This window comes from Mrakia frigida (genome assembly GCF_051309035.1).
Source record: "Mrakia frigida strain ATCC 22029 unplaced genomic scaffold BDY24scaffold_19, whole genome shotgun sequence".
NCBI lineage: Eukaryota > Fungi > Basidiomycota > Tremellomycetes > Cystofilobasidiales > Mrakiaceae > Mrakia > Mrakia frigida.
Window position 1 is genome coordinate 141,405 of NW_027481262.1, and position 13,203 is coordinate 154,607.

Below are 13,203 nucleotides of genomic sequence, written 5' to 3' on the forward strand. Positions count from 1 at the left end.
AGTCGTAGAAAAGACTGGAGGGTATGTGTGTGTGTATGCGTGCGTGCGTGGATAGATAATCGAGAATGGGTGTCGCGTGTAGTACGAGGGAGGAGACGAAGGGAGGTATGAAAACAACAAAGGAGTGAAGAGAGAGAGGGAGCGGTGTAGGGAATGAGTGGGTGCGTAGGTAAGAGAAGAGGGAGGAAGAGATATGCAAAACAGAAAAGAATAAGGGTGAGGCAGAACGAAGAAAAAGAGACGAGAACGAAAACCAAGACCAGAAACCCAGGAACGACTCTCATCGTCTCCTCGCCTCCTCCCCCGAAGCATAAGCGACCTTCAACGCCCCCGCCCCTTCTCCACCTCTCGCTCCAGCCAGCGACGTAGCCGACAACTCTCTCTGCGGAACATGCTCGTGGTGCCTTGGGGTTCCGAGGAGCGATTTCCCGTTCGGCTGCTCGTTCTCGAACGACTCCCTCGACGGCGATGTCGGCAGAGCGATGAGCGCCGGTGGTAAGGTGAGAGGGAAGAGACTCCTGTATCTCGAGTTCATGGGGCAGGGGATGGGGAAGGCTGGAGCGACGTCCTCGTCGGGGTGGGAGGGGAGAGGGGAGGCTTGAGCGGCGGGAGAGGTGGGTGAGAGTCGAGAGCGAGGTTTGGAGGTTGCGTCGGGAGCGGTGAGTTTGGAGAGTCGTTCGAACCAGAGAGCTCGGTTGGAGGAGCATTGTTCGGCGAAGGGGGAAAGTTCTGGGTTGATCGAGGAAATGAAGGGGAGGAAAAGAGTGAGCTCGAGTTGACGAGAGAGAGACGAGAGAGAGAGAGAGCTCGAACGGACCTGGCATGACGACAGCCGTAGCATCAAAGAGAGGAGCGACGAAGAGATCTTGGAAGGCGATCTGTCCTTTCGCTTGAAGACCAGCATCGGCATGCTTCACGACCGAGACGGGGAGAGCGAGTCCGATTTCGAGCGTCGCTTGCTGATGCCATTCGTCGAGGAGAGCGGAGGACCAGTACTCTGATATATCCACCGGTCGAGCCTACAGATAACGAAACAAGAAAGGGAGAAGAAAGGGAGGGAAGAGAGTCAGCGATATGCTTCGAGAGACGAAACAGCGTTCGAGCTTCGACGCGTCGAGCTCCCAATCCTCTCGAAGAAGAAACGAAAAGAAAGAGAAACGGGGCGACTCACAGGATTACTGATATCCGCACACTTCATCAAAGCCTGCAGCACCATCAACCTATCCTTCCCCGCCAACCTCTCCTTCGCCCCTTCACTCAAACTCAACCCTCCCACTCCCATCCCTCCCTGCTCCCCCATCTCCACCAAACTGCTCATCCACCCGAAATGCATGCTCATATCCGTCGCCAGAATCGTGCCAAACAGCAACTTCCTGAAATCCACCACGGCAGCTCTCGCTGCTTTGGCTTCCGCTGAGAGCGAGGGGAGAGGTCGGGAGGAGGTTTGGTCGAGGTGGGTGTCGTCGTCTGGTGCTGCTGGGTCGGAGTGGGAGGAGGAACCGAAGAGCCAGCCGAAGCCGTGTTTCTTGAGGAGGGAGACGACGAGAATGCAGTGGAGGTGTTCGAGAGCGGATTTGTCTTCGTAGACTTGGGAGAGGGGGGCTTTGGCGTTTTTCTGAGGGTCGAGGCGAGGCGAGGGAGAGACGAGGCAGAGGTCAGCTCGGGAAGTTCTCCCGACCAGCGAAGAAACGAAGAAATGCTCGAGCACTCACCAAGAAAGCGTTACTCAACCCCGGATGAGCACCATCATGTCCAATCGCAGCGATCATCAACGTCAACACGTCCTGAGGTCTCAGCACCTCTGCTGCTCGTCCGTGAGTGGTCGAGGGTCGTTTCCAAGGCTGAGCGGGTCTCGTTCCCTTGGTTCCGAGCAGGGTAGAGATGGGTGGGGCGACTCCGAGAGCGACGAGGAAGGAGTACGTGGCTTGAAGGACGTCCGAGCCGTGGGTGTAGTTCTGTGTTGATCGAAGGAAAGCAAGAAAGACGCGTCTCAGAAAGAGTTTCGGTTGGGAGGTTGAAGTTGATAGAACGGCGAAGGTACGAACGTGGTAAGGGTTAGGAGAGTGATAGAGAGACTTGACGGAGAAGAGGAAGCGTTTGATCTGGTCTGTGTTTTCGTTTCGGTCGAAGGGAAGAAAACGAAGATTCGGGGTCAGCGTCGTTCGAGTCTTTGCTTGAAAAGAAGGGCAGCAACGCTTACCTTGATCGATATCCAGCTCCCAAATACCCTCGATTGAAAGCGTGGCCTCGAACAGCAGGCAGTTGCAGCGGAAGAGGTCGTCCTGCGAGAGAACGTAAGGTCGATAGCTCCATCCTGCGAGGTGGTTGATGAGCTCGTTTCGTTGTTGGAGAGGGATCGGACCGAGGACGCTGAGAAGGGAGAAGGGGAGTGGGAGAAAAAGAGGGTGAGAAGGAAAGGGGAGGATACGGAGGAGAGGAGAGGAAAAAGAGAGGAAGAGGTGGTCAGATCTCGAAACGAACGAGGAGAGCTCTCGACGCGTCGACGAAAGGCAACCCAAAAACTCACCCATCACCACCCTCCTCCTCCATCTTGACATCGATAGCAATCTTCACCTGCAGATGCATCTCCGCCACCAACTCGGCAAAGATCCTACTCGGTCCTTTCCTCTCCCCTCCCGCTCCTCCCTCTCCCTCCTCCTGACCGTCTCCTTCTCCATCCTCTCCCTCGACCCCCAACCCACTCCTACTCAACGTCATCGACATCCCCACGCCATCGACACTCGCCCTCCTCGCTGTCGAAGGCGAAACGTTCTCCTCGGGAAGAACGATCACGTCGCAGAGGTTGGCGAACGGGGCGGACAGGTCCGAGAGGGTGAGGAGATCCTGAGGTGCTGGACGAGGCGAACCGGTGGAGGAGATGGAAGGGGTGTCGAGACGGAGGGAGGAGGTGCGTTTAGGGTGGGCTTGGGTGTTGAGGATGGCCTTCAGTGAGCGAACAAAGAGAAACCAAACGAGAGGTGAGGAGAAGAAACAAAGGTCAGTTTGAGGAGATCGAATTCGAGACGACGGCGGGTGAAACCGATCTAACCGAGGAGCAAAGCTGGGCTCCTCGGCTTCGTGACGCCGCCAACGACTACGAATAATATCTGGGGGAAGGGGAGGAGGGTGTGCCCAAGAGAGGTCGGAGGTGAGACTCGACGGACTGACGTTTTGAATCCGCTCGAGCAAAGTGTCCGTCTGGTACGGGCTGCAGACGACGAGATCCGCTCCTGCTCGTTCGCATCGTTTGATGATCTCGACGGGGAGGCTTGAGCTTGCTGAGTAGGCTGTTGAAAAACGAAACGAAAAACGAAAACAGAAGGAGATTTCGATCAGAACTCTCGAAACCGATTCGAGCTCGGACGGAAAAGGATGGACGCTGCTCACCGACAATCACGACTCCCTTCTCCCTGACCTTCGCATCCTTAGATACAGTTCTGATTCCCTCGAGGGACATCGCTACAGCGATCTCGATCTTCTCGGAGGGCGAGACGTAGTCCTCCTCGAAGCAGAGAGCCGTAGGAGTGTGCTTCGCCTCTCGGAGGACGTTTGCTGCGTAAACGAGCGCTGAAGAGAGATCGTTGAGAGGGAGGAAGACGACGATGGGGAGGTCGGAGGGTTTGGTTGTAGTTGAGGAGGGTGCAGTCGACAGAGGAGGAGCGTTGAAGGAAGAGGAGGCGGGAGAGATCGGTTGAGCGAGATGGTCGATCACGTCCGAAGTGGAACGAAAGGTGGTGACTGAAAGGAGGCGAAGGAGAAGAGCGAAGAGAGTGTCAGTAGAGAATACAGAAGGGAGAGTAGAATATTGTTGATATCAGCTTTACCTGCTGCTCTTCCTGCCTTGATCGCTTGAGTCAAGGTCAAGAGTTTGGTTCCATCTGGGACTGCACTCTGAGCGAGAACAGCGTTCGAAGTCGACGGTCTCTTTGAGGACCTCCTTCCTGAAGAATTCCTCCCTGTTGAACTTGTAGATTTGGTTCCGAAGGCTGAGATGGAAGGCGAGGTAGGGTGAGGAGACGTTGTTCCTGGCAGAGTCGAGAACGACTGAGGAGGGGTTCCGTTGGGAGAGGAAGGGGTCGAGGGAGTAGGAGAGGGCTGAGAGGGAGCCGAGGAGAGAGCGAGAGGAAGAGCTCGAGAAGCGGGAGCTACGACGAGTCCGATGAACAGAGCAGGACCGCCAGCAGCAGTGACGAGGAGGGAAGAATTCGGAGAGGAGGAGGGCGGCTGAAGGAAGAGGTGGGAAGAAAGAGGCGAGGAGGCCATCGTCCGAGAGAGACCGGTTCGGAGCGAGAGGACAGGCGAGGAGGAGTTTTGATTCCGAGGGTTGGATGGTGGTGGTTTTGATGGGAGGGAAGGGTCCAAGAAGAAGAAGAAGAAGGAGGAGATGAGAACGAAGGACGGAAGGTGGACGATGAGCGAAAGGAAGCGATCATCCCCTTCTGGCTCTCCCTCAAGAGACAGAAAAGAGGTCCCCGCCCCACATGGCATTCCAAAACAAGTTTTGATAAGCCTCTCAAGTTCCAGAGAGAAAAGGGAGACGAGCTAAGGATAATATAGAGTTTCATACCGGAGACTCCTACCGAACGGAAGAAGGAAGCGAGAGAGAGAGAGAGAAAACTCAACCGTTCAGCCCTCGCCCCTTGACGACGAACACGACAGCACGAGCGAGGAGAAACGTGCGGGTATATCTTGCACGTTTTTCCTTCCGGCTATCCGATGCTCTAGTAACGAGCTATAAGCGAGATAGAAACAGGACAGGTCAACAACGGTCAGGAAAGAACAGAGCTCATGTTTGACCGGTTTGGACGCGTCGCTTTCGATCCTTCTTTGTTGTCTTTGAACCCTCACGATCACCTTTCAGAAGATGGTGAGACTCTTTTCCTACTTCTTCCGCTCTCTCTCAGACTCACCCTCCTCGCTTTCCCTTTGGAATGCTGTATAGTCCAAACGAGGATTGAGTGCAGCAGACAAGAAGACAAAGTGAGCTCAGCTCCGAGACGTCTTCTCTCCTCCCTCCTCCTTTCCTTCTCGTTCTGACCTTCCTTTGCTCCTCCTTCAGACTCTTGGAACTCCTCCACGAAACTCGAGATTTCTATCAACTCAAGGAACTCGAGAAACTCGCTCCAAAGATGAAGGGAATAGGTTCGCCGACCTCTTCGAACGGGAGGAAGCGAGTCAAAAGCTCACCATCCCTTCCTCCCTTCTTCGCCACCTCTTCCTTCCTACATCTCTGCGTCGCGGATCGACGAGAACAGTCTCCCAGAGCGTCAAGGATGTCCTCCAAGGTTCGTTTCAAACCTTTCTCTCTCTCTTTGGGGCTTCAGGTGCTTCTCAGAAGCTCAAAAGGGTGAGTCGAAGCTCGAGCTGACCTCTCCCTCCCCTCCTTCTCTCCTTCCTCCCATCCACCCTCACGAAGAACTCTGCGACGACGATTCAGCTCAGTTCGACAAGGCATGTTTCTACCTCTTTTCTCCCTCCTTTCTTTCTTTCCCGTTTCATCCATCCATCTCTCTCCATCGCACAAAGCTCACCTCTGGCTTCCTCCCTCCCTCCCTCCTCCCTCCTTCGTTCGTTCCACCCTCAGATCGGAACAAGCAACTACTTCTGGGCCTTCCCTTCCTCGGTTACCAACGTCAAGACCAACGCTCTCAATGCGAAGAAGGCAGAACTCGCAAAGGAGCAGAGTAGGATTCAGGCGTTGGAGGAGATGGTGGAGGGGTTGAGACGAGGGAGGGAGGAGGAGGTGAGTGCTTGGGGAAGTTTGGGGGAGTTTGGAAGCGTTGAGCTTAGAAGGGAAGGGAGATCTGGGTGGGTGAAGGGGTCGAAGGATGAGGTTGAGGGAGTGAAGCAGTGGAAGGAGAGGAGAGAGGTGAGAGACAGCCCACGACGCGCATGCACTGAGCGTCGTTTCGTTCCCTCTCTTCTTTCGTTTCTCCTCGACGTCTCAACTCCATCACACACTCATTCTTACATCACTTATCTCCACTCGCATCGCTGACCTCCCTCCCCTACCTCTCTTCTTTCTTCCCCACAGGACCACCGAACCTCCCTCCTCGTCGAACACGCTCAACTCACCTCCCTCTCCCAGTCCTACCAAGCCGAACTCGCTCGATACGGAGATGCCGACCCTGCTCTCTACAAGGAGAAGGTTGAAGCTGGGAGGATTGCTAAGCAGGAGGCTTGTAGGTGGACTGGTGAGTTGCGTTCGTTCGAGTCGAGGACGTCAAAGTTGAATTGAAGCTGACTCTTTCTCGGTTTCGTTTGGGCTCGGTTGGGAACGAAGAGAACGTCCTGATTGCTATGGGATGGGCGAAGAACAGATACGGAATGGAGGAGGAGGCGTTGAGGCAGGGGTTGTTCGATATTGGTTCGTTTCCTCTCGCTCCCCTTTTCTTCCTCGAGTCGAACTCCCTTCGCTGATCTCCTTCTCAAACCTCGCTTTCTTTCCATTCCCGACGATAGGTCCGACTTGGGAAGAAGGTAAGGGCTGAGACTCGACCTCGACCTTCGCTCATCTCGACTCCCTTCCTTCCCCTCGCTCTCGTCGCGTCTCGTTAATCGAGAACCGGATTGACCTGCCTCTCGACCATTCTCTCGTTCTTCTCCTTCTTCCCTTTTCTCTACTCGACCCTCCCTTTTTCGCTGCTACAGACTACAGCTGAACGAACCCCGATCTCGATCTCGATCTCGCTCTCTTCTGCGGGCTGGACTCGACGACGGAACCTCATCTCATCCCTCATCATCTCATCCTTCGACGCTTTCGACATTTTCGATTTGGCTCTCTCTCTCTCCTCTCTCTCTCGCCTACGTCTTTCAACCTCCCGAATCTTTCCCTAGCCTTTCACGCTACAATATCTCGATGATTTTTCTCTGGAGATTTCAACCGTCCTAGTATGTAGCGACGCAAAACTCAGTCAACGAGACCCAAAAGGACGAATCCGAAGCCCTCCCTCTCTCTCCCTCTCGTCCAGTCCCTCTCCCTCCCCCCCTCTCAACATCTAAGCTGCCAACCCCCTCTTCTCTCCTTCCCCACCTCCTCCAGTCGAACCTCCAACAGCGAACCCTTCCCCCTCAGCCCTCCTCGCAGCAGCTTTCTCGTCCCTCGTTGAAAGGTACAAAATCGCGAAGAAAGTCCCGACGAGGAAGATCTGCGCAACCGCTGACGCGATGGTTCCTTTGAGGACTCGAGGTTGTTCGGTTTGCTTGAAGAGCAGGAGAGGGAGCCAGGCGTTGAAGCTGAAGGCGACGGAGTTGAAGGTGCCTGAGAGCAAGAGGGAGAGGAGGGAACGAAACGGATCAGACGGGGGTGAGATGAACGAGATTGTAAGGCGAAGAGGTTGAAAGACTCACCCATGACAATCCCTCGCTTCTCTGAAGAGCCTCGGAGAATCTCGCTGCACCTGAGAAGAGGAGTGAAGCGACGAGAGACGGGTCAGCTTCGAGCGAGACGCGTCGAAAGAGGCATCGGCGCACGAACCAAGCGTAGAGAAGGCCAGGAGTGCAGTTAACGACTCCGGTGAGATAGTAGGCAACCCATCGAGGGACTCTGTTGGTCTGATAAAGAGGAGAACCGGCGAGCCAGGCGCAGGCGATTCCGTGCCAGACCTGGAACGAGAAGAACGAACGATGCCCAGCCCAGTTAGAGATGAAGTCGGACTCGAAGAGCTAGATTTAAGAGAAGTAACGAACGGTGACAAAAATGAGAGGCGGCCTGGACGAATAAGAAGATGTGGGATGAGAGATCAAAAGACACGTCGCTCGACACGACGAAGGGAGGAAGAGGGACGGAGCGTGCGTACCATCTTCGACCTTTGAGCACGGAGTCCGAGAGCCAAGCGAAACCCAACGCTGAAAGGATCTGGACGGTCCAGATTCTGAGAAGAGGAAAGAAGGGAGGTCAAACGTCGGAAAGGAACAAGCCGGCGAGGGATCGAGACGCGACGCAGAAACGATGCTCACCCAGAAGGGTAGTAGTTTATCTGAGGAACAGTGTAAACAGATCCAGGGTTTCCGTTTTTGCCACTGTACTTGAGCCAGAAGGCCATCGACTGCTGCGGTCCCTGAGAGACTGAAGGAGGAGAGAGAAGAAGAGCGAGATCAGCGATCGAGAGGGGACGAAGGCGGGAAGGAAGATACGAACAGATGTAAAGCGAGTAGGCGATGGTGAAGACCCAGATATGCCAGGTTTTGAAGATGTCGAGGAAGAACTTGAGGTTGAAGGAGCCAGCCTTCGGTCCTTCACGACCAGCAGCCTTCATTCGAGCCTTTCCGATCTCAATATCTCGAGCGGAGAAGATCCAGGAAGGACGGATGTTCTGTAGTGAAAGAAGAAGGTCAGTATTCACTTCCTCTGCAAAATATCGAATACTAAACTCACGCTTGGGAGGTCAGGAATGAAGAAGCTGAAGCGATAAGGGAAGGCTCAGCTTCTCAGGTCTCGTCCCACCTCTTCATCAAGAAGGGAGACTCACAAAGCACCGATGGCAACTGGAAGAGAAATAGCTGCGTCGATAATAAAGATCCACTTCCATCTGAAGGTGATACAGAACGGACAACAGTCTTCCGTCAGTTCGACATTGATGCGACGCGTTCGATGAAAAGACGAAGCAATCACCCAGGTCGACCAAGAACTCCGTTCAAAGCGCTGTAGATACCACCAGAAAGGTTTCCTCCTATCAAAGTACCTCCAGCCGTAGCAGCTTGGAAGATGTTGCTTCTCTTGGCGAGCTCTCCCCTGAAGAAAGAATGCAAAAGCGAGAAAGGCGAGTGATCAGCGTCGTTCTCGAACGAAGGGGAGGTAAGTGAGAGAGCTCACTTGTTGTACCAGCTTCCAATCAGGAAAAGTAGTCCGGGATAGTAACCGCTCTCGAACACTCCGACGAAGAACCGAATCGCGTAAAGGGCGTGACTGACAAGGCAGAAGAAGGTCAGGGAGGACGATCGAGAGAACGAGCTTGGGAAGGTCAGAGCTCACTAGTTGTTGATGAAACCTGTTCCTAAAGTGAGAATGGACCATCCGAACTCGAGCCCGAAGATGACGCTGCGAAAGAGAAGGAAGGAGATCAGCCGCTGAACCAGTGATGAAAGGAGATGTGGTCGACGCGTCTCTTCGACTACGCTTCATCAACAAAGGAGTCCCTTGAACGGGAGGAGAAGGCTGCAGGGCACTTACTAGTGGGGACTAAGTCGATTGAGAAGCATGGTAGTAGGAACTTGGCCTGGGAAGTAAAAGAACAGAAGGAAGGTCAGCGTCATTTGCGGCTTCTGCTGCATTTCTGAGCGGGCGGAGACTCTGCTCACCAATGACGTAGCCCTGAAAGGGAGGTATAAGAACGGCGGAGAGGAGACGGTATCAGTTCTCAGACATTTTTCGGAGCTTCGACGCGTCTCGAAGTCCTTCGACCTTTTCTCGCTCTCCGTCCCCCTCGCCCAGATCTGAACTCACAACCGTCCAGCAGGTCTGGGCATAGTTCAGTTGCAATCCATACATGTTGAGATCTTCCTTCATGCCCGAGACGCTGAGGAGAACGAAGAAGGGAGGAACGAGGGGTTTTCAGTCGACGAGAAGTTCGGTCTGCTCGAAAGGTAATGAGCTCACAAAGCTGAGTTGAGATTAGACTGATCAATGTATCTCATTATCAGTCCGAGGACGGAGAATACGAGGAGGGTCATGTCCAGTTTCATGAGGAACCGTCGTTCTGAGAGGAAAGGAGAGAGGCAAGAAAGAGGTCAGCAATGGTCGCAACTCGAACGAAATAGGGAAGCCTTACCTTCTGGGGGCTTTGAAAAACTATCCCAGACGTATCCATACCAAGGTATCTTCGCGAGAGGTGGCTCGAGGACGTAGGGCGAGTGCTCTTGAAGAGATTCGGGAGGAGAAGAGAAGTCGGAAGCCCGCTTCTCCTCCTCGTTGGCGAGGGGTCCAGACATCTTGAAGAGTGGAAAGTGTAGGTGGTAGTGGTAGCGGTAGTGGTCGGAGGGATAGCTGTTGATCTTTTCCGGCCTTCAAGCTGAAGACAGAAGAAAAGGGACGATCTTCAGTGAGGATGGCGTGCGGTCAGCAAGACAAGCCTAGGGAGAGCGAGTCGAAGGCGATATAGCTCCTCGTATCCTTGAGCCTTTGCCACATCTGTCCTCTTCGGAGGAGCAGCCGATCATCCGAGATAAGACTGTCAGCTCGAGAAAAAGGGAAGATGGACGTTGGGATCTGGGAGAAAGGAAGGGGACGTCGAGCTCAGATCGATGAAATCGAAAAGTGTGAGCTCGACCCTTCCTCCTTCTCTCCTTTTCCTCCACCAGCGTCTCTCCCCAAACCTCCTTGAGCCCTATTTAGCTCACCGTCTACTTGATGAGGCCATCCTGAAGGTCTCTTTGATGATCGATTGTCGGGTTAAACGGAACGCGGCCTCCTCCGAGGACGGGATGAGGGAGGAGGGAGGAAGAAGACGTGCTCCCCCCCTCATGGTCCTGCCCTCGCTCCTGCTTCCTCAGTCATACCTTCCACCCATCACCCGGCAGTCAAGAAGCCCACCATGTCTCCTATCGCTTCTGAAACCTCCGCTCCTACCCCTCCAGCGACTCTCAAACAGCAACACCACCTCCCCATCGTTCAGCCCTCGGCTTCCGATCTGCCTTACCTTGCTCCTTGGGTCGCTCCTCCAGAGACAAAGCAGAATCGTGAGTGACCAACTGATGTCTTTTCATTTATTAGAGAGAGACTGTGGAGTTGAGTGGGATCGCTGGAAGAGAGAGAAGCTCGCTCACCTCCGTCTTCCCCCTCTCCTCTCTTCCTCTCTTCCAGTCGAGTGGGCTTCCCTCGAGACCATCGATCTCAAGCTCCTCGACAACCCTTCGCCTTCGGTCCGTGCTGATCTCATCGCTCTTGCCAAACGAGCCCTCTCGACGGACGGCTTCTTGTGAGCTCGAGCTCTCCTCGAAGATCATCCATGGCGAGACGCTCACTCTCTTCTTCCTCTTTGCTTCCCCCTAGGTACGTCGTAGGAACTGGAATTCCACAAGAAACTCTCGAACGACATTTAGCTATCGCTCAGCATCTCATCACTGGAATCCCGGAGGATGAGAAGCTTCCTTGTGAGTTCGACTCGAAGCGTCAGAACCGTTCGAGTTTTTCGATTCTCACTCTCTCCCTTCAGATGCTGCAAAGCTGAGTGAAGGAAGCTACAGGGGATACAAGCTCAGAGGAGTTTGGTCGCGAGATGGAGTCCGAGACAACATCGAGGTCGGTACTCTCTCCCATTTCTTCTTTTTCGCCGAGTAGATCTCGAGACGACGCGGAAACTGACTTCTCCCTCGTTCTGTCCCTCTTCCCCTCTTCAGCACTACAACTTCGAGACTCCGTCCTTCCATGGAACCTCATCGGAGCATCACCCTGCAGGTTCGCCTTCGTCTCTCTCTTTCTTCCTCGAGCGAGCGATCTGCCTCGCCCACGCTGACCTCTGTCTTCCCTTTCTTCGTCTTCAGTCCTTCCCTTCCTCCCCGAGATTCGAGCTTTCTCTGACTACACCTACAACCACATTGTCAAGAAAATCCTCAAGATCATCTCTCTCGTTCTCGAACTCGACGAAGACGCGCTCTGGAAGCTTCACGGCCATGAAGATCCGATCGGAAACGCCTGTCAGCGGTACATGGCCTACTTCCCGAGGAACGACGAGGAGGATAAGGCTACGGAGGGAATATGGAGTAAAGGACATACTGATTGTGAGTCCCAGACGTTTGAGTTGAGAGCGGAGAGAAGGAAACTAAAGCTGACCTCGAGTTCTCACAGACAACACCGTTTCGCTCCTCTTCTCTCAGCCTATCTCAGCACTCCAAGTCCTCACTCCCCACAACGAGTGGAAATGGGTCAAGCACGTACCCGGTGCAGTAGTTGTGAACGTTGCCGACGCGTTGGACTGTAAGTGTTGCTTTCCTTCGTCTCTCCGCGACCCGTCTCTCGACGCTCATCCATCTCTTCTTTCTTGTTTCTAGTCCTCAGCGGCGGGGTTCTCAAAGTGAGTGACACCTTCTCTCCTTCTCTCGTCTTTCGAAATGCTGGACTCTGAACCTTCCTTTTCACCGTCCCTCCTTCGCCTCACTTCTCTTCCCTCCCTCCTCAGGCAACGCGACACCGAGTCATCCGACCTCCTTCCGACCAGAACGACATTATCCGCTACATCTCCATCCACTTCGCTCGAGCTTCCCCCGGCGTCGAACTCAACGCCATTGCCGAGTCTCCTTTGGTTCAGAGGGAGGGGAAGAACGCGTTCCAGTCTCGAATTGATGAGGGAGGGAGAGCTCCCACCCAGAAGGAATGGCTCGAGGAGAGGATCAGAAGGACGGGACACGAGCTTTACGATGACAAGAGGTCTCCCGCTGGTGCTGGAAGGGTTGAGGTGAGCTCGTTTCCTCGTAGCTGTCGGCAGCCCGCTGACGTTTCCTCTCTCCATCTTTTCGCGTGCTCTCACAGGAAGAGGTTCTTGGAAGGAAAGTTGAATACTTCGTTTGAGTTGAAACTGTTTTCCCTTTCGATGTCGAAGGATGATCTTTCGTTCACGAACGCGTCCCGAAAGCGACGCGAACCGAGATTGAGGCCGTGAAATGTTTGAGAAGGGGGAGCCAGCGTCTGATTGGTACTCAGGTGCAAATGAAGCGGAATTCAGAGAGTTCGTAGAGGTAGAAGTTGCGAAGGAAGGAAGAGAGAGAAAGGATTTGGAAAAGTAAGATGAGAATCCTTGATCCGGCTCGAGCTTCTTTACCACATTTATCTGTAGATCGAGCTCTCTTCGACTTCGACAAAAGAAGCGTGATAGGCCTCTACAAGTGCTTAGATCTGATCACGTCAAGGAGGGAAGAACAGGCCTCAGAACGTTCGACCGACGCGTCCTTCGAATCACAAACACTGGACCGGAAATCGCGTCTCCGGCTTGACCCCCATCCTCTTTTGGTTCCTTAGCACTCGTATGTCGACTTCGAGCTTCTGGTCATCTCCTCCTCAATTTTGTTCGCAAATCCTCTCGCCTGCGTTTCTCTATCCGCTTTTCGCTGACCCCAGACCTTGATTTGGTTCGCCGCCCTCCTGCCCTCCTTCAATCCCTGTAGCCCAATGAAAATCTGACCAGCTTGTATCCGGAGAGAACAAGCTCGTCTCTGGAATCGCGTTCCTTGAGCTCGACGAACGAAAGAGATCTGCATGCTTGATGAAGA

The 13,203-nt window shown here is 54.0% G+C and overlaps 5 protein-coding genes across 5 annotated transcripts; 2 read left to right on the forward strand and 3 right to left on the reverse strand.

Moving 5' to 3' along the window:
- Nucleotides 1-280: 280 nt before the first annotated feature.
- On the reverse strand, nt 281-2,531 carry BDY24DRAFT_341660 (3',5'-cyclic nucleotide phosphodiesterase; the record flags this gene model as incomplete). The annotated part of the gene is made up of 7 exons (XM_076637452.1): nt 281-729; nt 818-1,019; nt 1,094-1,413; nt 1,501-1,615; nt 1,713-1,955; nt 2,046-2,107; nt 2,228-2,531. The coding sequence occupies 7 exons, from the start codon at nt 2,529-2,531 to the stop codon at nt 281-283; spliced, it is 1,695 nt and encodes a 564-aa protein (XP_076495743.1).
- Nucleotides 2,381-3,582, reverse strand: BDY24DRAFT_84604 (uncharacterized protein). The gene is made up of 3 exons (XM_076645186.1): nt 3,388-3,582; nt 3,169-3,287; nt 2,381-2,943 (listed from the first exon to the last, which is right to left on the reverse strand). The coding sequence occupies exons 1-3, from the start codon at nt 3,455-3,457 to the stop codon at nt 2,524-2,526; spliced, it is 609 nt and encodes a 202-aa protein (XP_076495744.1). The 5' UTR covers nt 3,458-3,582; the 3' UTR covers nt 2,381-2,523.
- A 1,259-nt stretch (nt 3,583-4,841) lies between these two features.
- Nucleotides 4,842-6,877, forward strand: MND1 (Mnd1p). The gene is made up of 10 exons (XM_076640857.1): nt 4,842-4,867; nt 4,943-4,980; nt 5,060-5,142; nt 5,256-5,285; nt 5,417-5,451; nt 5,585-5,743; nt 6,035-6,194; nt 6,284-6,367; nt 6,463-6,480; nt 6,652-6,877. Exons 1-10 carry the CDS (start codon nt 4,865-4,867, stop codon nt 6,660-6,662), a joined length of 621 nt encoding a protein of 206 aa, XP_076495745.1. The 5' UTR covers nt 4,842-4,864; the 3' UTR covers nt 6,663-6,877.
- A 121-nt stretch (nt 6,878-6,998) lies between these two features.
- On the reverse strand, nt 6,999-10,195 carry BDY24DRAFT_352376 (MFS general substrate transporter; the record flags this gene model as incomplete). The annotated part of the gene is made up of 17 exons (XM_076637736.1): nt 9,771-10,195; nt 9,599-9,698; nt 9,446-9,518; nt 9,301-9,313; nt 9,173-9,218; nt 8,975-9,040; nt 8,816-8,908; nt 8,615-8,734; nt 8,472-8,531; nt 8,378-8,402; nt 8,141-8,315; nt 7,960-8,068; nt 7,800-7,874; nt 7,690-7,711; nt 7,478-7,605; nt 7,351-7,400; nt 6,999-7,261 (listed from the first exon to the last, which is right to left on the reverse strand). Exons 1-17 carry the CDS (start codon nt 9,928-9,930, stop codon nt 6,999-7,001), a joined length of 1,578 nt encoding a protein of 525 aa, XP_076495746.1. The 5' UTR covers nt 9,931-10,195.
- Nucleotides 10,196-10,301: 106 nt separating this feature from the next.
- BDY24DRAFT_435240 (uncharacterized protein) lies at nt 10,302-12,505 on the forward strand (the record flags this gene model as incomplete). The annotated part of the gene is made up of 10 exons (XM_076644169.1): nt 10,302-10,677; nt 10,802-10,916; nt 10,991-11,091; nt 11,154-11,239; nt 11,338-11,395; nt 11,482-11,718; nt 11,786-11,914; nt 11,989-12,011; nt 12,117-12,392; nt 12,467-12,505. The coding sequence occupies exons 1-10, from the start codon at nt 10,533-10,535 to the stop codon at nt 12,503-12,505; spliced, it is 1,209 nt and encodes a 402-aa protein (XP_076495747.1). The 5' UTR covers nt 10,302-10,532.
- Nucleotides 12,506-13,203: the final 698 nt, after the last annotated feature.

Bases quoted from the DNA above. Each gene is read 5' to 3' on its own strand.
- BDY24DRAFT_84604 (XM_076645186.1), bottom strand. From the start codon at position 3,457: ATGTCCCTCGAGGGAATCAGAACTGTATCTAAGGATGCGAAGGTCAGG. The intron at 3,288-3,387 runs GTGAGCAGCGTC...GTTTTTCAACAG, and splicing joins GAAGGGAGTCGTGATTGTCG to CCTACTCAGCAAGCTCAAGC. The intron at 2,944-3,168 runs GTCAGTCCGTCG...CGCTCACTGAAG, and splicing joins TGCTCGAGCGGATTCAAAAC to GCCATCCTCAACACCCAAGC.
- MND1 (XM_076640857.1), top strand. The intron at 5,143-5,255 runs GTTCGCCGACCT...CGACGAGAACAG, and splicing joins TCCAAAGATGAAGGGAATAG to TCTCCCAGAGCGTCAAGGAT. The intron at 5,286-5,416 runs GTTCGTTTCAAA...ACCCTCACGAAG, and splicing joins CGTCAAGGATGTCCTCCAAG to AACTCTGCGACGACGATTCA.